Source organism: Xenia sp. Carnegie-2017, unplaced genomic scaffold (assembly GCF_021976095.1).
Source record: "Xenia sp. Carnegie-2017 unplaced genomic scaffold, XeniaSp_v1 HiC_scaffold_7, whole genome shotgun sequence".
Lineage (NCBI taxonomy): Eukaryota > Metazoa > Cnidaria > Anthozoa > Malacalcyonacea > Xeniidae > Xenia > Xenia sp. Carnegie-2017.
The window spans coordinates 197,707-219,640 of record NW_025813537.1 but is presented as its reverse complement, the minus strand read 5'-3'; the positions used below and the strand labels follow the sequence as shown (position 1 = coordinate 219,640).

The 21,934-nt window shown below is 34.6% G+C and overlaps 2 protein-coding genes across 2 annotated transcripts; both read right to left on the bottom strand.

Annotated features, from left to right (window-relative positions):
* Window positions 1–447: 447 nt before the first annotated feature.
* LOC124459183 (mitogen-activated protein kinase kinase kinase 4-like) lies at window positions 448–4,218 on the bottom strand. Its single transcript, XM_047008704.1, has 5 exons — window positions 4,098–4,218; window positions 3,476–3,685; window positions 2,305–2,375; window positions 1,837–1,953; window positions 448–477 (listed from the first exon to the last, which is right to left on the bottom strand). Exons 1-5 carry the CDS (start codon window positions 4,216–4,218, stop codon window positions 448–450), a joined length of 549 nt encoding a protein of 182 aa, XP_046864660.1.
* A 15,069-nt stretch (window positions 4,219–19,287) lies between these two features.
* Window positions 19,288–21,269, bottom strand: LOC124459182 (fibroblast growth factor receptor 4-like). The gene is made up of 5 exons (XM_047008703.1): window positions 21,233–21,269; window positions 20,476–20,571; window positions 19,958–20,068; window positions 19,491–19,675; window positions 19,288–19,407 (listed from the first exon to the last, which is right to left on the bottom strand). The coding sequence occupies exons 1-5, from the start codon at window positions 21,267–21,269 to the stop codon at window positions 19,288–19,290; spliced, it is 549 nt and encodes a 182-aa protein (XP_046864659.1).
* Between the last annotated feature and the right edge of the window lie 665 nt (window positions 21,270–21,934).

Below are 21,934 nucleotides of genomic sequence, written 5' to 3'. Positions count from 1 at the left end.
TATTAATAATGTTTTGAAGCCATATTAGACAGTTATTATTGGAATACAGGTGAAAATATCGCTTGCGAAGTGTTGTGTAAATTGGTCGTTTGGTTGTCTCGAGGCGTTTGTCTACCAAACTAAACGGATTTTGTCTGCTTTAGTTCCCATAATTGTTCGTCCACATTGAAATACATGATATTGAATACATACAAAAAGATGGGAAAATTAATCTTCATCGAAAGGCTTTATCTGCTGCTTTTACTACTTTTACCAATGAGGACGATGGACTTGTAAGCTTGCCATAGGTCTTGAAAGATGTTAAGCTTGACTTTAATGAACCTTCATGACAGTATGAGTGGTCAGGTATGAGAGGTTGGTCATCATTCTCTATGGTTAAGGCAGTTGCACATTCAGCACACTTGATGCAACTTGTAATTTTCTTGGCTATGTATCCACTGATATAGGTTAGTACATCATAAATATATACATGACATCCTTCAGATTGCAAAGAAAAAAAAATCAATTTTATGTTAAAGAGAACTGAGCAAGTTTTTGATCGTGATTGCAAGTTGTATAATGATATACAGAGCGTTTTTTAATTATTCCGTAGAGATCAATGTGAAAATGGACGAAGCAGCCATATTGGGGTTTCACAAAAAAGAACTCTACTGAAATTCTTTTCAATTGGTACACTAACATGGCGGCTATGACGTCATGTGAAAACGCTCTGCTATAGTTTATCAAACAGTTGTCGTTTTGTTTTGTTTGTTTTTATGGTTTGTACATTATTAATATTATTATGCGTCTGAAGTAACAGGAAATTACATGGAATAGTTACCATAATGGTAAAGTTATTTAAATAGATAAAGTGATTTATGAAGATGGCGAATGCCATGGTGAATAGCCAAAATAACCTAATAGTTCTGTTTCAGAGCTAAAAGACGCGATGCATTTCGACAGACTACTCCACAGACGTCAACGTCTGCCAAAGAAAGATTTTAAAATCTATCTGGTTTGTGTTCTGGTTGTAAACAGTTCTTTTCAGAACTATAAGTTTATTTTGGTTATTTACCACGGCATTCGCTATCTTTAAAACTTTAATTTTTAGATTTGTCACCACGACAAAGACTGTATTCTATGATTTATGAAAGTTTTCTGCTACTTTTCAAAACTAAAAGAAACTATTTTGCTACCTGACATAAAAATATCAAAGATAAAAATAGTGATGACACACCATATATATAATAGAACTAGATTGCTGACGAATGTGACTTAATATAAGACTTATTAAGACGGCAGCGTGACATTCATGATAAATCCAAGATGGCGCGGGAACCGGGCAAAAAACTTAGGGCTACTATTAGGCAATTGTTGTTTTTCGCAGTTTACTTCGTTTCAGTGTTTTCAAACTCCTTCAATCAAGTTTTATTTGAAAGAAAGCGTTATTAATAATGTTTTGAAGCCATATTGGACAATTATTATTGAAATACGGGCGACAAACATCGCTTGCGATGTGTTGTGTAAATTGGTCGTTTTGGTTGTCTCGAGGCGTTTGTCCACCCAAATAAACGAAGAAGTAAATTGCGAAAAACATCAATTGCTCTATAGTAACTCTGTGTTTTTGCCCCTTTCCCACGCCATCTTGGATTTATCATGGATGTCACGCAATATGGCCGCTCGTCAGCAATCTAGAGCTACTATATCTATTAAATATTGTTGTGAACCATCATGTTTGTTACACAGCACGAATAAAATGGCGGACTGGTTAGGTCACTATCTCCGAGGGATTCTTTAACACTAATACAAAATAAAAAACTCTATAAAACAATCATCAAATGATGTACAGTAACTGACCCGATGAACTTCACATCCGTAATATTTTACAAGACTGTCGTGTGTTAGACCTTCAAAAGCTTTTATTTCATCAGCCAAGTTTGTGAAGGCGCTGTGATCGTTAGGATGAAATGTTATCTATAATTTAAGGAAAAAAACACAACCATCATTAATAACTCTGTCCTCCTAGCTGTAAAACACAACCAACATTAGTAACTCTGTCCTCCTAGCTGTAAAACACAACCATATCTTTACTCGGACTTAACAGTCATCAAGTTAATGATACACGCTTAAGGCGGAAAGAGGTAAAGTATAAAATAGTTCAGTTTGGCAAATAAAATGGTAATATTTTCTAATCAAAATGTTCAAGGATAATTGAAATGTCATGGTTCTTTTCTTGATGAAAATCAGCAAGGCGGAAAAAATCGCGGAAACACATTTTTGGAAACTATAAAACGCTAAACTGTCTTCATCGAGACGAAAACAAACCTGTTTCATTGCAACCACTTCTTCCGTGTCCAAATTCACACATGAATAAACTTTACCAAACTGTCCTTCACCTAGAAAGATGTTCAAATGTAGACATACAATCAAACATAAGATGGAGTTTCTATCTTCATTGAGAGTATTGTCACAGGTGAAATGAAAGGCGAAGGATTTAAGATAGGCGCGTATGACATGAACAAGGCAAGGAATACAGGTAGGAAGAGAATAGTAGTCATTGAACTAAAATATATGGAACGCTACCTGTAATACAAAACCCTAATAATTTTTTGAAGCCGTGATTTTACCCCAGGCACGCGTGTGTAGTCAACCAATTTTCACTCCGCGAGAGAATCTCGAAACAATACACACGCGTGTCTTGGGTAAAATCTCGCGTGTCTGATGTAAGATTTGGCTTCAATTGTTTGCTTCAGGTGGCGTTCCATGTATTTTAGTTCAATGGTAGTAGTAGAGTAACTCAGAGGAGAAGAAAACCACAAAGAAGAAAAACCAAGAAAATGAGTGAGGATGCAAGGGGTGGAAGGGAAGGCGAAGAGCGGGAATGCCTAGGGATATACAAGACTCGGGGGGATGCCAAGAGTATAACAAAGCCAATGGAACATTGACAACTCGGAAAGTTACAAGAAAACCGAGTCGTGTACAGAAAACTTTAGGATGGAAACAAAATTCCACAAATAAGTTTAATAAAATTAGATGAAAGGCGTAGAAGACAGGGGGAGTATTAGTTTTTCGAGCCAAAAAAAAATTAAACAAGTGCAATACTTTGAGTTGAGCAAAAAAATGTAGAAAGCATTTTTTACTCCAACAATTCTTGTATTTCTATTTGACCACCGTTTAAATAACGAAAATGAATGGTAATTCGATGAGTTGCGTGCATGTAGAGGGATTGGGGTGAGAATAATATGATTGTGTGCATGTGGGGGGATTGGGGTGAGAATAATATGATTGTGTGCATGAGGAGGGATTAGAAGGAATGAATGTGTGCAGGGGAATTGGGAATAATATGATTGTGTGCATGTGGAGGATTGGGGCGAGAAAATGAAATGATGCATACAGCTATTACGTGTAAATTATCATAGTTTCCGCACACCAATAAACACAAGGATACAGAAGATTTCAAAAATAATACTGCATAAATCAACATTATTCCCCATACCTATTTTGTTTCCACGCTGCCATTTGAAAGGTACTCGTTTGGGTATCACAGCCAGTTCACCAGCAAGATCCCGTTTCTTGTTACTAACTTTCCCTATCATATGTTTCTCCAGTAAGCTGATATGTCGTTTACGCTCAAGATCAGCTATACTCTTACGTACTTTCGATATTCTATTGGGTACAACTTCATCCTCATTCACAGCTTCGTTTACTAAGATAGAAAAGATCGTGTTTGACTCAGGATCAACTGCACTTGTAGCGACCTTTATATGATCAGGGTTTAGGATTAGCTAGGATGTACAATAGTGTACATTAGAGTTTAGAATTTCGGTTTATGATTGGCTAAATAGTACAATACTGTTTGCAGAAATAGTTTTAAAGCTTCTGCATTTATATTTGTATAATAAAACAATTATTGAATTCGACTGTCGTATGATATCAACAATTATTCAGACCTCGGTCAACGTATTATTTCTAGGGGGAGTCACACCTTTCCCCCTACTTTCAGCGGGAAGGTGTCACACATTATGTCTGGGGGGTGTCATATCTTAGTCCTTATTTCTGAGGGGTGTCATTAACACAAAACGGTTCTACTACATCATGACAATACGATGAAAACTTACCGGTCGTAACAGAGCGTTTTACATTCTGACGACCTGGTTCAGAGATCGTTCTTGAAGGGTGGATGTGCGATTGGGTACCAGGGTAAGTAGAGGAACGCGCAAATCGTGTGTTTGGAGACATTTGGTTGCAGCTCGCCGAGACACTCAATGTGTGTGGATTCAGGGGCGGATCTAGGATTTTTCAAACATCAGTCATAAAACGTCGGAGGCGCTCCGCACCTGGGGGGGTCTGAGGCTATCTCTCCTGAGAAATTTTGAATTTCAGAGCCATTTTTAAATTTATTAGCACGACGAATTTCTTATTTTTACTTTTATTTTACAGTTTGCCTGGGATGCGTGGCATTTATGGAAAAGTTGGTCCAAACGAGAAAATACCATATTTTCATTTGTTTATAACAGTAGATTTCAAGAATGTTGATGAAGCTGTATTGAAAGATAAAATCGATCAAATGTTTGGACCGAATGCTTCTAGATACTTTGAATTTCGTCCAAAACCATCGAAAACACTAAAACTTCAACTGCTATCAAAGATTGCAGTAGAAAGAAACAGTCGGTCAGTTTCAAGAGGCAGGGAATGATGAAGGAAGGGAATTTTTGACGCGTTGTTTCGTGCACGACCCTCACGAGACATGGAACGCAAGACAGCTTGAAAACCTCACTTTTCTGAAAGTATGATTTAATGCACATTTCGCGGGTAAGAAATGGAGTGTTGAAGTATTTATTTAGTTGATAGATGATGTAGAATTTGTTTTCGTTTGTCACACGATATAAAACATTGGATCATACAGAGGTAATGGCAATACTTCATCTAATACAATACATACATAACTTTTACATAATACGGTTGATAAGAATCTTTTTGAGGAGCGTAAATTTAAAGAGCCTGGGTACAAAGTTGCAATTTAATGAATTTGTGATTTTTCGATCACAAATATCATTATTATGAACATTTACTTTGTACAACAAATATTAATGGTTTTGAAGTTCCAATGGATCATAATGGTTCGCCATTTACTTATTCTGTTCAGGATCACCATCTATTACGGTCAGATTCATTTATGTTGTGTTATTTATTGGTTTGTCGTCGTGATACGTATGGAGTAATTTAATTTAAAATTTATGAAGTCGGAATTTTTTTGAAATCTCATTCACTTTCTTCATGAACACTAGAAAGGTTTTTCAAGTTTTGTCTTCAATTTAAAAGTATGCCTTTTTTCATAGTCTATCTGTTCTACTTTGTATCTGCACTACATCTTGAGTAACCGTTTCTTTTAATTTTTTTTCCCGCAGATAAATGTGTTAAAAAATATTTCATCTTTGCTATGGAGCTCAACTGCTGAATACGTATGCATAGCGTCTGAAAATTGAACTTGAAGAAAGTACTGTGTTTTATTTATTGAGAGAACATAAAATCTATCGAAGTTTGGTATTTTGCATTTTTATATTATTTTAGAAAATACGTCAACTCAAAGGCATAGACCATAAATATTTTTTATTATATAGTTAAAATGTAAATGTGTTTTAAAATATATGTATAGAACGTGTGTAGATCTGTCTTATGTTTAAAACTTGTGAGCCAAATTTTGATGATAATAAGCTAATAATACACAGACAGTTTAGATGACTAAAATTTCAACAGTTTTTACCATGTTCATGTGGTCTAATTTCTAAAATGATGCAGGTGGGTGGAATAAACTTTTAAGAAATTTTTTCAACTTGCTCAAATCGTCTTCATCGACGGACAAGGATTGAACATGATGAATATGTAGACGATTGAGACGAAGTTGAAGTCGTCTTCAATAATGTTTTTAAATTCCAATTGATCATTATTGAATACAATAATGTATTGACTATTTGTTTTAGCTGTTCTTAATTTTGTATTTCCGTAATTTAAATTTTGACATGTAATATGATGGAAAAATCCTCATGATGACAGTCTCGTGTAGAAATTTCATCTAATTTTTTTGTATTATCTTTATTATCCGTTGCATTAATCATTAAATCGTCCAGTATTATTAATGTTTGATTTCCTAATTTTTGTTTTATGTCAGTTACAGAGGGTATGTGCAATTTACATTTGATAAATTCGTAATTTTGCAGGGCTGTATTTTTTTGTTCATTAATAATAGATTTTATTTCGTCAAACATTTCTTGATAACTAGACGAGTAATAATATAAAAGTTTTGTAAAAGGAGGTTCAAAGATTTCATCATTAAATTTTATCAATTCTTTTATAAAATGTGTTTTTCCACATTGTGATGGTCCACAAATAGTCATCATAAAAGGATATTGAAATTTTACAACTGGTTTATATATCATATTTTCAATCTAAAAAATAACCATAAGGAATTGTAAAAAAATTATCTAATACTATACGTTTATCAAAAGTGAATGCAAACTTTTTCACTTCTTCGTTTAAAAATACATTTTGTTGGTTATCACGTGATATTTTTTCTTTATAAATTACTTCAATTATTTTTTCATTATCTTTTACACACTCATTTATCGAATCGAATGTTATTTTTCTTTTCCCATCACCCTTTAAAGAAAATCCTTTTGCATGCACTATTTCATTATTTTTATCTGTTTTAAAAGAATAACTTTTTGGTCCCGTAGAACAAAATGATACAATATATTCACCATTTTTTAATTCGTTAGTAAGGTCATCTAGGTAATTACCCGTTTTAATATCATTTCCAGCAACACTAATGTAAATTATTGAATCGGTATCATAATATAAAACTTTGTCTTGCAGCTTATGTAGTACATTTAAAAGCTCTAATCTTGCATAACTTGTTACAATGTTTCATTTTTTTATGTGTTGTTCTTAAAATATCCGAAGACACGATATTTAAAGAAGTTAATTCGTTAGTATGATTGTTTGCTAAATACAGTAGATCATATAAGTTATTGATAAATGATACTTTAACTACATTATCATTTTGTGCAAACTTTCCCCATAATGAATTTAAAATCATTTTCATAATGGTACGAATACATATATTTTTCTTAATATTACTTCTATCTAATTGAATTCCTTCGTGTTCATAATAATCTAATATAAATTCATTTAATTTTTCTTCATTAACAGTTTTTTCATCCTCATTAACAGTTTCATCCTCAGTTTTATTATAACATTCTTTAGGAATACCACTATTTTCTTGTTTGATTTTCATAAAATTATCTACAAACCCTCCGAAAATTTTACCCCTGTTTTTATTATGATAAATTTCATATATTTTAATTATTCTATAACCACATTCAATAGCTTTATTTATTTCAACACTAGTCCATGTACCCCTTAATGCCCTCTTCTCATCATTATGATTACATTTTCGATTTTTTTCCATAGCACAAGTGTAACATAGTGTAAATATTAATTTATTATCAATGCGTAAGGGTAAAACAGGAAATAAAAGTGTAGTAGGGGGTAATATACAGCATTTAATTAACCCAAACACACTTCCGACATCAATATTTAAACATTCTTCCTCTAAATATATTTCGGGATGATTTAAAGGATATTCATACTTTTTTTGAACATATGGGTATAATGACGTAAAGTCAACATATTTAACCTTTTCATTTTCCTTCACTTCATAATATAAACATGAAGGTGATGTTCTACCACCATATAATGCATCATGTGGATGCAACAGTAATACATTAAAAAATTCCTCTTTCCTACTTTTTATTTCACTAATATTTTTATCTTTTAAATATTCACATTCCCACATTTCGACTACATTATAATTATTTTCAATTAATTGTTTTGAAAACTGTTTTGTTTGCATTCGTAAAAAATACATTTTTTCTTTTTTCAAAGTATTATAATCATCGTTATTAAAACATTTATTACAACCGTGGAAAAAACATCCGTGAAATTGATATACAGTATTGTTTTCTTCACAATACCCATCAACAAATCTAGCTAGAATTTTTCTTTCTCCATTAATGGATAGTTTGTATTCTAAAGTGTAACCCGTTTCATCTAATTCTGATTTAACTTCACTCAACCAACATAATGCTATTAAACTTTGCATGGTATTACCCCTGTACCCGAATGATGGAATTTGTGCAATTTTATCATCTTGTAAATAATTACTTCTAAATATTTTTAATGTTAAACCAGCAATTGTTATGCATGTTGTGTCGTAAAAAGGCAAAATATTTGTAATGTTGTAGATTAAATTTGAAAATTTTATACATCCAAGCCTTAGTATATTAACATCATTACTACAATAATAATAAATTGCATCTCGAAATACGTATTCTTTTTCACATTGTTTGTCATACCATGTGTTAAAATCGTTTGTTTCATCTTCTGAAATATCAAAATATTTTTTATCAATCATATTTCCCCTATACGTCAGATCAAAAAATTTGTATGGGTGATATCCTTTACAATGTTATCAATTTCAAGTGATTTTGGAAAGTCTGCTAATTTCATGTTTAAAAATGAATAACTATCACTAATTTGCAGATTAATTTCTTTTATTTTTAAAGATAAAATTTTATTCCCGTTCATAACAGTTTCCGGAATTAAATTTTTTTCTGTCAATAAGTATTTTAATAAAAATATTGTATCAAATCTACCACCATTATGTGCAATCCAAACAGAATTTTTTTGTTCTAACATAAACTGAGCTAACCGTGATGTTACATCATCATTATTACAATCAAAGACAAATTGACGATAACCACAACAGTCAACGTGGTCAATTGATAAGTCAGTAATATAATCCATATCGGGTAAAAAATACTCAAAATTTTTATGAAATGGAATTTTTTCACATTTACGACATACTTTTTGAACAACACAATAAAATGGTATCATTAAATTATTTTCATCTGTTTTTGTTTCAAAATCAAAGAAAAATAACGTTGGTGTAGACTTATACTTATTAAATTCTAAGGGTTTGATATGACATTTATGTTGTTTGTCCAAATATTTTCTACAATGAGCACAATATGTTTTTTGACAATCATATAAAACAACCTTATTTTTTTTAACAAAGAAAAATCTTGGAACAATTTTATTACATGTATTACAAAAAAAAATTTTTGACATGGTGTGACTTTAATACTATTCTTATTTTTAAACAATTTATTAAGCAGATGTTTCCGGAAACAATCTGATGATTTAAAAATTATATTACATTCGCCGCATTGAATAGAAAAATTTGCTTCTTTTTTACAGTTTGAATAACATTTTAAGCATGTGTCTTCATTTTTACAAATATGAGAATCCGCATACTCGTCAAATTTCAAATAATGCATGCATTTAAAGCAAAATAAATCCAATTTTAAATAAGAAAAAAGTTTAGGATTTAAGATTAAGTCATAGTGGGAATCATTTAACCATAAAAAAATAATTTTATCACTTATGTGAAACGAATCATGATTACTCACTCTTGAGTCATAAATTATTGTATCTAATTTATCTTTAGAAAAAATCACCAAATGAAAATTATCTTTTTTTAAGTAGTTTTCGTAAACTAAATTTAATTGGTTAATGGCGACACTTCCTACGGACACTTCCTACGGACGACACTTCCTACTTAGCTTCTTACGGACTAAAACATTCCATAACACCTAGACAAATCCCGACTGAGACGATAGTATCAAGTGTCGAGGCTGTCCTAGCGTATCAAAGAGACTTGTCAGAAACAACAAAAGACGAGATCAGAAGCAGGATATTCTCCACTTTACAATCGTCCTCTATACGTGACAACAACTTGACAAAAGACGAACAACAAGCACTCAAACGACTAAAACACGACAACAACATCGTCATTTTACCAGCAGACAAAGGACGCGTGACTGTGGTCATGGACAGGAATGATTACTTTAACAAAATGGACGCACTTGTTAACGACAGACAAACGTACGAACAACTCAAACGAGACCCAACACCATCACTAGTACGCAAACTTAACAGCAAGATCTTCTCTATGAGAAAATCTAACATTATATCTGAACGTATTTACTATCGACTCAGATGTTCAGTACCACGACCACCCAGACTATACGGACTACCAAACTTCACAAACCACAAATACCCATGCGACCAATTGTATCATTCTGTGGTTCGCCTACTTACGAACTTTCAAAGTACTTGACTAACATACTGCAACCACTTACAAACAAATCAAAACACAAGCTACAATCCACTGAAACTTTCATTAAAAAACTGTGCACTATACAAATACCAGACAACTATATACTAGTGTCTTTGATGTGAAATCACTGTTCACCAGTATTCCACTTAATCTGGCACTTACTTGTACAAAAACCCTCATTACAAACACCACGGACGTACTGCCATTACCGACAGAAGACATTATGGAGTTACTAGAGCTCTGCCTCACCTCGACTTACTTCCAATACAAAGGAACACACTACAAACAATTACATGGGACAGCAATGGGCTCGCCCGTTTCTGTTGTAGTTGCTGAAATTGTAATGCAATCTATAGAGGAACGGGCACTCATGACTTACAAACATGCACTACCTTTTTGGTTTCGCTACGTAGATGACACAATCACAGCACTACATGCAGACGAGATTGATGACTTCCATACTCACATCAACAAACAGAACAGCCACATACAATTTACCAAAGATGTCGAAGAAAACGGAACTCTTCCTTTTCTCGACTGTTTGGTAAAACATGACAATCAAAAACTAGGAACAACAGTTTATCGCAAGCCAACACATACTGACCGACTACTAGACCAATCATCTTACAACCCTACATCACACAAAGCCACCACAATCAGAACATTAACAAGACGTGCACAAATCATATGTGATTCACCGGACGCTCTACAAAACGAAAACAACTATCTCAAACGTGTTTTGACAAAACAACTATAACTCTGACTTTATCAAACGCAACACTTACAAACCCAACGAACCCAACGAAACGAACAACTCAGTGACAACAGCAACGATACCTTACATCAAAGGTACGTCTGAGACTATCTCGCGTATCTTACGACCATACAACATACGTGTCGCACATAAACCAATCACAACATTACGACAAGTACTAACGAACATAAAGGACAAAGAACAACCCAACGAACGACAAGGTGCAGTTTACAAAATAAACTGTCCGACTGCCACGCCTCCTATATCGGGGAAACTGGCAGGAACTTAAACATAAGACTTACTGAGCACAAACGAGCTACTAAGAAACAAGACAAAACTAATCACATTGCCGAACATCACCGAATCACAAAGCACAACATTGACTGGGACTCGGCAAAATGCATCACTTACAGTACTGACTATAGACAACGGCTTACATTAGAAAGTTGGTATACCAACTTGGAACAAACCCCCCTGAACAGATCACAGCAATTACCGGCACCTTACAAACGACTTATTCACAATACAAACAAACGATCAACTAAAACATTACACTTCAAACTAATTCACAATGACAATACACAATTGACACCCACACACTACAACTAAAAACGTCACACCTAAATCACACATCACAACTAAAAATAAAATATTTCACTTCACACTAATCCACAATGACAATACACATTTCCTGCACATTTCCTGTACACACAATACAATGACGTAAGAACCAGACAACAAATACGGCTAACCTAACGTTTACTCCTCATTTGACTCTGAAGATGACTACCGCTAAGGTTGTCGAAACGTCAGTCAACAACATCAAAAACAGTTCTTCTCAGGACTTTATTAACCTGAAATATTTTACGGTGGAAATAGCTGCCGGATTATATTGGTTTATGGCAATGTACGACGCGACTAGCAAGTATATGCTGGTGTTTCTATTGTAGACTCATAAGTTTGCACAAACAATTGGAAGAGATGGGAAATATTGCCTCCGTGGAGAGCCGTTAACGTCAAGAGATAGAAGGTTAGAATTTGTTTGATGTACGTCAGACGAAACTATTGTAGTAATCGCTCTTCACAATTTAGGGTTTTTTAGTGCTTTTTTTGCAATAGCTTTGTCGATTGTTTTGCATTTGTTTGACTTTGAACTGTGCAATTAATTATTCAAAACATTGGATTACAATAGGGTGACATATGGTAGTTGTTAAAAGGTGTTTAATTTTGTACACCATGACTCGAGGAAGTTTCCTCTCAAACTCACGTACTGTGTTGGCCTTGTGTTAAAATACATGGCGAGTCTGAAACATCTTGATTTTTCGTGACAGTGAACGCGTTCAATGTCATACCGATTCAGTCACCCATGCATTCAATGATTTATCTTAAAAGGAAGAAAAAGCCGCCAAGTCGACAACCTTGTCGGCTTACATGTTGCAATATTTTTTTTTCATTGTACTTGAAAGCACTATATTAGGAGTCTGGCTTAGTTTCCTACTTGCTCCATAGAATGCGGGGTTTTTTTTGTCCCACAGGCTCCTGAAATTCCGAGGAATTTCAATACTGGAAATTGTGTGAAGTTTCGAAGGTTTCACTTGTTGATAAAAATACTGTAGAGAAAACAGCAGGTTTCCTTTGGAAATAACAACTCGTATAGTCTCGTGACAAGAAAGTTTAAAGTTTTCGCATTATCACTTTAAAGTGGTATCACGAATTTTAGCCCCCCTTTTTTATGAGCTTAATTGAAAATTTGGATTATTTGAAGAACTATGACATGTCGCTGGACAGATAAATATAAGTTGCTTAATTTTGCCTCCAAAGTCGGGTACTATTTGCGAATTTTTTACGACGCCATATTGATACTTGTGACGTAGTTGGTTGAACACGTCTGTTTCCGTCAATATAATATTATATTATAGAAGGTGATTTTGTTGTCGTTTTTCTTGTCTTAAAAACAAATAATGACAGTATTTTCAATAAAATATTAAAAAACAAGTTGTCCGGAAAGTATGACCTCAAATCAGTGCTCAGATAATTCGAATTCGATGTCTGAATGCGTATCTGATTCGAGCTCGGAATCCGTGGGTTATGTCGAGCATTTAAACGACTTCGCCTATGACGATGAACCGCTCGCAGGAGATGGTGATGAAGTGTATACTCCGGATGATCCCGATGGAATTCTCCCTGCGACATTAGAACAACGAAGTGATGGCGTAATTCCACTCGGTGAATGGTAAGTTGTTCTTTTCTCCTGTTTGTAATATACATAGAGTTACTTTATAAACTAGAATGCTCCCACGTTTCAGGTGTAATTGTCAATGCTGTCATACAGATTTGTTAGAAGGCGCATTAGAGTACAGATGCTGTAAGGAAATAGGACCAGCTTTGCAGAAAATGACATTCGATGGCAGCATTGAGAAAATATCATGCATAACACAGCATGCCAAATTTGGGCCTTTAGTTCATGAGGCTGTCCTTGAAAACGTCGGGCCACTATTGAGAGATAGGAATGGACGCGCTTATCGCCGCCAAGCATCACAATCATTAAATATGTAAGATTGTAATTGTATGAGAAACAATGTTATCATCAACATTGTTTCATCAACAATAATTAGTCCAACCTTTTTATTTACTTCAGGTACTTGAGAGCTGTGGCATACAGATGGTTGATGCGATGGTTTTGTGGGTCTATGGGATGGGAGAATACTCGGCCTTTACCTGCTTGTGTTTACCACTTTATTCGGAAAACCAAGTGGTAACACAAAGGTTACATACCATCAGAAGGGCAATGATGGAAAGGTCTTTTAACTTGTGCACTGTAGAGACTGTTGGCCTTCTTTGCTGAGTTTAGAATGGTCAGGAAATATGTCTAGATGAAAACCAAATAGGAGATACATGGATGCACATATGGTAAAGAAAATCTTTTCTTCAATGTCAGTCTGGGAAAAAGACAAAAGAAAATTATATGGAATTAAATCATAGCATAAATGTAAAAATGGAAAATAGCAAGCCACATGAACTTATCTTATAAGGTCTTCACACTTGAGTGCACTGCATCCGCAAAAGGCATGTTGAGCATTAAACTACAATAAAAAAATTATTCGTGAAAATTAATTAGTCGCACAATCGAGTGAGATAGTCATCTTCAATCTGAGAAGTATACATACCATTCAATGTTATATTAATACTGTACTCATCAAGAAAGGTGTGTATATCAGTGACCAGATAGGGAGGCTAGAGGGTACTATCACTTGCCTAAGGTGAACCCTCGGGCTGGTGGTGGGAAGGAGGTGCCTTACTTCTCCATTCCAGACAGGCTCCAAGCAATGTCTGACCACTGCCCTACCATCTACCAACTTCAATTTATGCTTTTTCAGTGGAGCATTGACCTCGAGGACGTCCTTTCATTGGAGCTTTGCATTTAGTACATTTGCGAGTACGTTTATTCCCAGCGCTATTTAATATTTGATCCGCATCATCTGTTAGGTCTTGTAACTGCTGTCTTTGCTGTTCCACTAAGGAAAAAATGCAGATCATTACATCCTAAAATAATTGTAAACAATACCATTATCCCATACTTACAGCACGGATAAAGTGCATGACTGACATGCTTGTTCCTCGCAACATATTTTTTATTGCTTCAGCCTTGGATCGTTTGTTGGGAAACTGGCTGCACAAAGGTTCGGGTGCTTTTCCTCTATATCTATCCATTATAGTCGAAAGTTCTAGTTTATTAGACATGAAAAGAACATTCTTTACTTGTTCATTTTGCAACTTCTGGGCCTTTTTCTTCAAAGATGCTTTTGTCTTTTTATACCAGCTTAAAGTCTTTTGTAAAGATGTAAGTTTTTTCTTAAGACGATGGCACGATTTATATGGAGACTGGGATTCACAAATATCTTCACCAACTGCATGTAGTTCTTCTTCAAATATCGAATCATTTGCTTCCCCAGTGCATACTTCAACATGCTCAGCTCCATCACTAGTAGATTGTACATCCTCATCGAGAGAGCATGTTTCCTTCAGCGATGGCTTATGGAGGGTATGTCGAATAATCTACAAAACTTATATCGAATTTATATGACAAAAGAAATATTAACATAAACAAGCGTAAACTTACTTGTCTGCGCTTTCGATCGGTTATTTCGTCCTGTAATGTTCAGGAATCCCAGCCACGTCAATGGTTGGGATAGCATCTTTCTTCAACCTTCTTTTGAGCTTGACTTGCACGCTCAAATTAAGGTCAAAACAAGAATCTTCAAAATGCGCAGAACAGAGACACGAGGTAGAGGAACCCTCAAAACCCGGTCTATGTTTACGCACAAAATTTACCCATTTTCTATGTCTTTGCGGCTCTGTTTCTTTTCTAGGAAACAGAGGCATCGACATTCCTTCTGTTTTTGAATCATTGGCGCAACTAATCTGATTAGGTCCGCCAGCAACACAGCGTTTTCCTCCGCGTTTCTTATTAAGATTACAAGTAGAATACGTCATGTTGATATATGTGTTCAACTTTCTACGTCACAACTCATAAGCATACCGATCAAAAAGTTCGCAAAAAAATGCTGAAAATCGTGACTTTGAACGTCCGTAAAATCACTTTCACCAATCCAATTTCAATTTCAATTGCAGATTTAAAATCACTGAAACAAGGTCTTTCAATTTAGCTAATAAAAAAGGGGGGATAAAATTCGTGATATAACCACTTTAAGATCAGGAGCAATATTATGTTATGACCTTTAAATATCGTTGTTTCCGCATAATTTTTATTTCGTAATACTTTTTCCAATATTGATAACCTTTGTGCTTTATCGAAATCTTGAATGAAACGTAAAAATTCAAAAGTGAAATAGAAAGTTAAAACACCCATTCACTTTGCCCACTGTATATAGTACTTTCTATCATTCACTTTGCTTGACGTACCGTATGTAGTACCTTTTGGATTTCAATCATTCACTTTGCTTGATGTTGCCGTGTACCGTATGTATTACCTTTTGGACTTCAATCATTCACTTTGCTTGATGTTGCCGTGTACCGTATATAGGATTTCAATCATTCACTTTGCTTGATGTTGCCGTGTACCGTATGTATTACCTTTTGGACTTCAATCATTCACTTTGCTTGATGTTGCCGTGTACCGTATATATTACCTTTTGGATTTCAATCATTCACTTTGCTTGATGTTGCCGTGTACCGTATATATTACCTTTTGACTTCAATCATTCACTTTGCTTGATGTTGCCGTGTACCGTATATATTACCTTTTGGACTTCAATCATTCACTTTGCTTGATGTTGCCGTGTATCGTATGTAGTACCTTTTGGATTTCTATCATTCACTTTGCTTGACGTTGCCATGTACCGTATGTAGTACCTTTTGGATTTCAATCATTCACTTTGCTTGATGTTGCCGTGTACCGTATATATTACCTTTTGGACTTCAATCATTCACTTTGCTTGATGTTGCCGTGTACCGTATATATTACCTTTTGGACTTCTATCATTCACTTTGCTTGACGTTGCCGATCTTAGAAGTTTCTTCGAAGGACCACAGTCATCTTGGCCGTTTTTGTCGTAGTTACTTTTTTCAGATTCTCCCTCTCATACCTAGCTTTAGTACGTTTAATCGGCGTGACATTCGTGAATTAAGAGAAGCATGTTTGATGATAGAAGTTGTTATTCAGCAAATGAGACGAGTTTTCCTTTTCGAGATTTCCTTTACGAGATTTCCAACAGAAAATAGCATTTAACACGTGAAAATACACAAGTATCTAAAACGGATTCGCTTATATATATGAGTTTATTCCTAAAAGTTTTGAAGATCTATCACATAGTATGACAATTTATCAGACTTTTGAAATTATTGCTGATTCATTCTTTTGAAACTATTTGCTGACTATATTCTACGCACAACAGATTCTATTTTTGTTTGATTACCTCGTGAGATTTTAATAGGAGGTTATTTTAATACATCGCTTGAATAATTTCTTGTTTATTCATCTTTTGCCTTAGTCATCGCTTGATCAGCAAAACGAGACGATGAAAACAAGAGGCGTAATATTTATTCTGTTCTTGGTCCTTCCTTGGGCATCATGTTGCCCAGACGGTCAGTATCTGAGCACGTTTCTTAACGATTGTGTTGACTGTCCCGTCAATCCCTCATCTAACTGTGCTGAAGTTGATAATACTGATGTTTGTTTGACAGTTTTATCATTGTTTAATTGTTTACAAAGGTCTTCATAAGTTTTCAAAAGAGAGTCGATATCTTTTCCTTCTAGTGTCATCACAAATGTTGTTTTATTTTCCCAGTCAAACGAGTTATACATTTCTTCACAAACTTGTATAGCTAATTCAGATTTACCACTTCCAGGATTACCAGAAATATAGTAATATGTTAGTTCATTATTGTTAGTACTGCGCAAGTTATTGAGATCTGCTGTGATTTGATTAAGTAACTCTGTACGTTCAACGACATCGTGATTTGGTTTACAAGGAAGTTTTCGCAAAGAATTAAATGTGTTTCGTTGACATTTAATTTCATTAATTTCAGTAAATGAAAATGCTAGATCTTTAAATGACTTTTTAATATCACAAAGCATTTTGTCAAATTCAGTATCAGATTTTCTTCCTGGATTAACATGGGTGAAATCCTTTCTTACATCACGAAGTTTTTCCACGGCAGCTTTAACATGTTAGACCAATTTTTGTTCCAATTGAGTGGGTAAACAATATTGCTTTACATATTGTTGTATAATCCCACTTACTTGTGTCACCATCTTTAAGTTTTGACAATATTTTTTCATCACGAAATATTTTTTTTGATCTTTCAATATTGAACAACTTCTGACCACTGACGTTTGTATTTTCCCATTCTCCAAGAGATTGTTTGTAATGTGTGTTCCATTCTTGGATAAAAAGATTAACAAGTTTCTTTTCAACATCTGTAAGTACTTTCTGCAGAGAGGAGTTATTAATTTCTTCCCTTGACTGCATCTAAAGATCATAAAATTATTCTCAAAATAATTATTATTATAAAGATCATTTATAATAATTATTACTATAAATTATTCTAAAGATCATAAATTGGTTCTTTAATTAGAGTTTATACACAACTAAAATTGTTGAAGATCAAACATAGCTACGTAATGTTACAGTTTTACTTGTACGTGTAAATGAATATCGAGGATGGCAGCTTAAAACAACGCAATTGGACATTTTAGTCTTCCTGCATTTAGGCATTTGGCTACATTTTTGGCAGTGGCGTCGCAAGGATTTTGCGAGTAGGGGGCACAAAATTTGTACCACGTCCGTCGATAGCGAAATCGCCCTAAAAATAGCTTCTGCACTGGGAAATTTTTGAAATATTTATCACAACATGAATAGTTTCAATTTTTTAACTTCCCAGTTTAACCTTGGCGGATTTGTACATTTGTCGTGTTATTACGTTACGTAGATTGATTATTGATTTTAATGAAATGTTTTCATATTATAATACTCCCAGAATTTCAGTATTTTCAAAAACCTTACTCTTAGTCATTGCTATATTTGTATTTTTGCGTGTAAAAGTTTGACAACATCTGAAAGTATTTTCTGAATGTAACAGTTATTCCTTTCAACCAATAAGAAAGAAGGAAGTTCATGTGTTATTGAAGGCAGTGATGTTGCTCTTATAATATCAAACCCTCTGATGAATGGTTCATCGACTCCGCTGCAACAAAACATATGACACACAACAAGGATTTTTCAGTGGACTATGTTGAATATCAAACACCAACCAAAATATATTTAGGAGACAACATAGTGACACATGCTCTTGGTGAAAGTCTGGTAAAGTTATTATACAATGTTGAGTTGCACAAAGTGTTGTTTGTGCCATAGCCGGCAAAAATCTTCTCTCCGTACCAGCAATGATTGCCATGGAAACCAAAGTCCAATTTGATGGAAATGATTGTATTGTATCAAAGAATAATAAAGATTATGTTATTGGCGTGATAACAGATGGTATGTTACATACCGTGAAGGATCTTGAATATCCTCAATCTTCAATTGATACATCTCCTGAAATATGGCATCAAAGGTTAGGCCATCTCAATGATGATTACATAAAGAAAATGATGAAGAAAAATATGGTGAAAGGAATAGATAATGGAAAAAACGAGAAGCTGCAAACAATTGTGAAGGATGAATCCACGGAAAGATGCACAGGAATCCTTCCGAATGGCAGACAGATATTGAGTTCTACATCATCATCTATTTCGAATCGCTCGACGAATCCGCTGTCGAAGAGTTCGCGCCATGTAAGACTAGACTCGAATTTATCGCACGTGAGTATCACAATAAACGAAACAATTTTCCAAAGTTGAACGCAAAAATACCACTACTTTTTTTTCTTCACCAACTAAAATGTTCCTGGCAGCAAGATCTCGATGAATACACTATAAAATTATTGCTGGTGTAAGGATAAATCATCACACTAATGCTTGTGCCTATGCAGTGATATAGTTCAATCTAAAGCTACTTTTCTTCCTGACAAGTATTCCATTCCACGAGCAATTTGATAACTAAAGGAGGTGAAATCCCTCAAACACAAGTTTTCTACTCCTTCTATCTGCATGGTGTCTCCGTTTCGGTCAGGTCTTCTTTCACGAAGATATTGTCGTACGCTACCGAATGCTGCGAATTCAAGGACTATCAATGGCGGTCCTGTAAATCAACGAGTTAGATGGCTTATTGCTAGATGACGATGTACTGCTTTGAAGTTACCGTGAACGTTTTATATACATTCAAGCACTCGTTAACTTTAGGTACTCCATAATTTTTATAAGATTTTTAAAAGTTTGCTCGGCTGCTAAAACTTTACTTATGACAGATTCGTGTCGTCAGAGCAAATGATGGCTTGTTTTTATATCGTATGATCTCACTTTCTTTAGAAAGTTAAATTCAAACCAATTCAACAAATTATGTTGCAAAATTGTACCAACTCACCGTTTTGAGTGCAACATCCAATCAAGTTTATGATATTTTTATGACGACCAATAAACTTCATCACTTCCGCTTCAGAGATGAGATCCATCAACTCTCTCTCGGTAGCGTCATCTAATGGATAGAAATTATAATTACATCCATCAATTATGAAAGTATAACTACGTCGCAATAACTGTATATTCTCTGAATCTTCCCATCATGTCCTAACATTTGCCATGATATTTAAGCAATGGAGAGGAATGCTGAAATGTTGAAAACAAAAGATTACCACGAAATTGGACTTTACCAATGGTTGTACGAAATTTAGGTGTAGTGTGAAAAAGTAGTTTATTAGCAAGAAAGGTGTTGTTTGTTGCTGTTAGATATGTTGGAAAGGACTATCTATAAAAAGTCCGAAATGCAACAGAGCAACGGTTAGAAAGAGCTGCCCTCTCACCAGAATAGCTTGTTGTTTTCTTGGTCGAGCTACAAGCTACACCAAGTCGTTTGTATCGCTGATAAAGTCTTTAAAGTCAAACCTTTCAAAGTCTTCACGGCTACGATAGTCTTTCCTGAGTTCTGTTTCACCACATCAAACACCTCCGCTTTTAGCACTTTACCAAAAGCACCTTCGCCTATCGCGTGCAGAAGATTCAAATTTTCTCGATCAATTTCCTACTCTGGATCAAGATGTATCATCATTTCACTGATCTAATGCAAATGAAATACGAGAAGTGTTATGGCATCCTAGAGTCATAATGATTGTGCCCAACTGTCATATAGCAATCTCAATAGTTTGAAGAGCTGGTATTCATTTAAGTACTTGTTTTGCCATGCTAAGTTCTAATTGTTTCTTCTGGATTAAAACATGCATTAATTTTTACTTCATTGTTGGCCAAGGTTTCTTAGAGCTTAAATATATAGAAACACAAAACAGCTCAGCAATATAAATAGCTTGTGCACCAACTTTCATTGATGCTTTCAACATGCCTAATTTTGCAGTAAGACTAAAACTGGAATACCAAGCTTGTAAGTTGTGATCCTGCTCCATAAATTTTAGAGCATCATTTCATTTCTATTGAGATCTATTTTTTTAACAGTAAATGAGAACATAGGAGTTAACATAACTGGACTTAAGACGTGGGGTGAATACACCAGTGATTTTTATGGAAATTTTCTGTATGAATGCAGCATATCCACTGTGTAAAGAATAGATTTCAAAAGAAATGGATACTGATAAGGTTTGGAAATTTACATTGCAAGAGTAAAACTTGCAAGCTTGTTATGCTATGCTACCTCTGCTAACATTTGATTTGATGGTTATCAGTGCCATCCTGGACATTAATGAGGGGGGGTGGGCTGATTTATTCATACATTCACTTGTGTCCAAGTGGTTTCTTTGAAAGCAATTCATTTATAGCAGGGGTCTCCAAACGTTACAGCCATAGGGCCACATGAACTTTCATCCAGCATGTTGAGGGCCGACGAACCGTATATCGCTGGTAAAGAGCGAATATTTTAGTAAAACGAAGTACTTTCTGCATAAAGTTTATTTTGTTTAATAATATTATTATTTTTTCCTAAGTGTATCTGCGGGCCGGATTGAGAGGCCCAACGAGCCGCATCTGCCCCGCGGGCCGTAGTTCGGAGACCCCTGATTTATAGAATTAAGCATTTTACTGTAAAAAAAAAAACGTTCAGGCACAACTGAACTTAGGAATAGTACACATTCCAACCAATTTGCATTGTTGAGACAACTCTGATGATTGCAATTTTGGAAAATATGCATCTGTGAGTCATTCTATTTGAAAATTAATCATCATATTAATTTCACTAAAGAACAAAGTAAAACAGTATATGGTAGTTTCCTTGATAGTGGAACAATTTCATGCACAATTGACTTTTTCATCTAAGGTGTGTTTAAAAAAGGGGATTTGCAATTTGCAGTAGCATCAATATATATGTATGTATTATTGTATTGACTTTCAGGCTTTTGAG

Excerpts from the sequence above, each read along its gene's own strand:
- LOC124459182 (XM_047008703.1), bottom strand. The coding sequence starts at position 21,269 with ATGGCACTGATAACCATCAAATCAAATGTTAGCAGAG. Across the intron at positions 20,572-21,232 it reads CAAATCAAATGTTAGCAGAG|GCGAAGGTGCTTTTGGTAAA; the intron begins GTAGCATAGCAT and ends TGCACGCGATAG. Across the intron at positions 19,408-19,490 it reads AATACTTGTCAGGAAGAAAA|TGTATTCATCGAGATCTTGC; the intron begins GTAGCTTTAGAT and ends ATAATTTTATAG.
- LOC124459183 (XM_047008704.1), bottom strand. The coding sequence starts at position 4,218 with ATGTCTCCAAACACACGATTTGCGCGTTCCTCTACTTACCCTGGTACC. Across the intron at positions 3,686-4,097 it reads AAAACGCTCTGTTACGACCG|TAAACGAAGCTGTGAATGAG; the intron begins GTAAGTTTTCAT and ends TTTCTATCTTAG. Across the intron at positions 478-1,836 it reads ACGGATGTGAAGTTCATCGG|GATGTCATGTATATATTTAT; the intron begins GTCAGTTACTGT and ends TGCAATCTGAAG.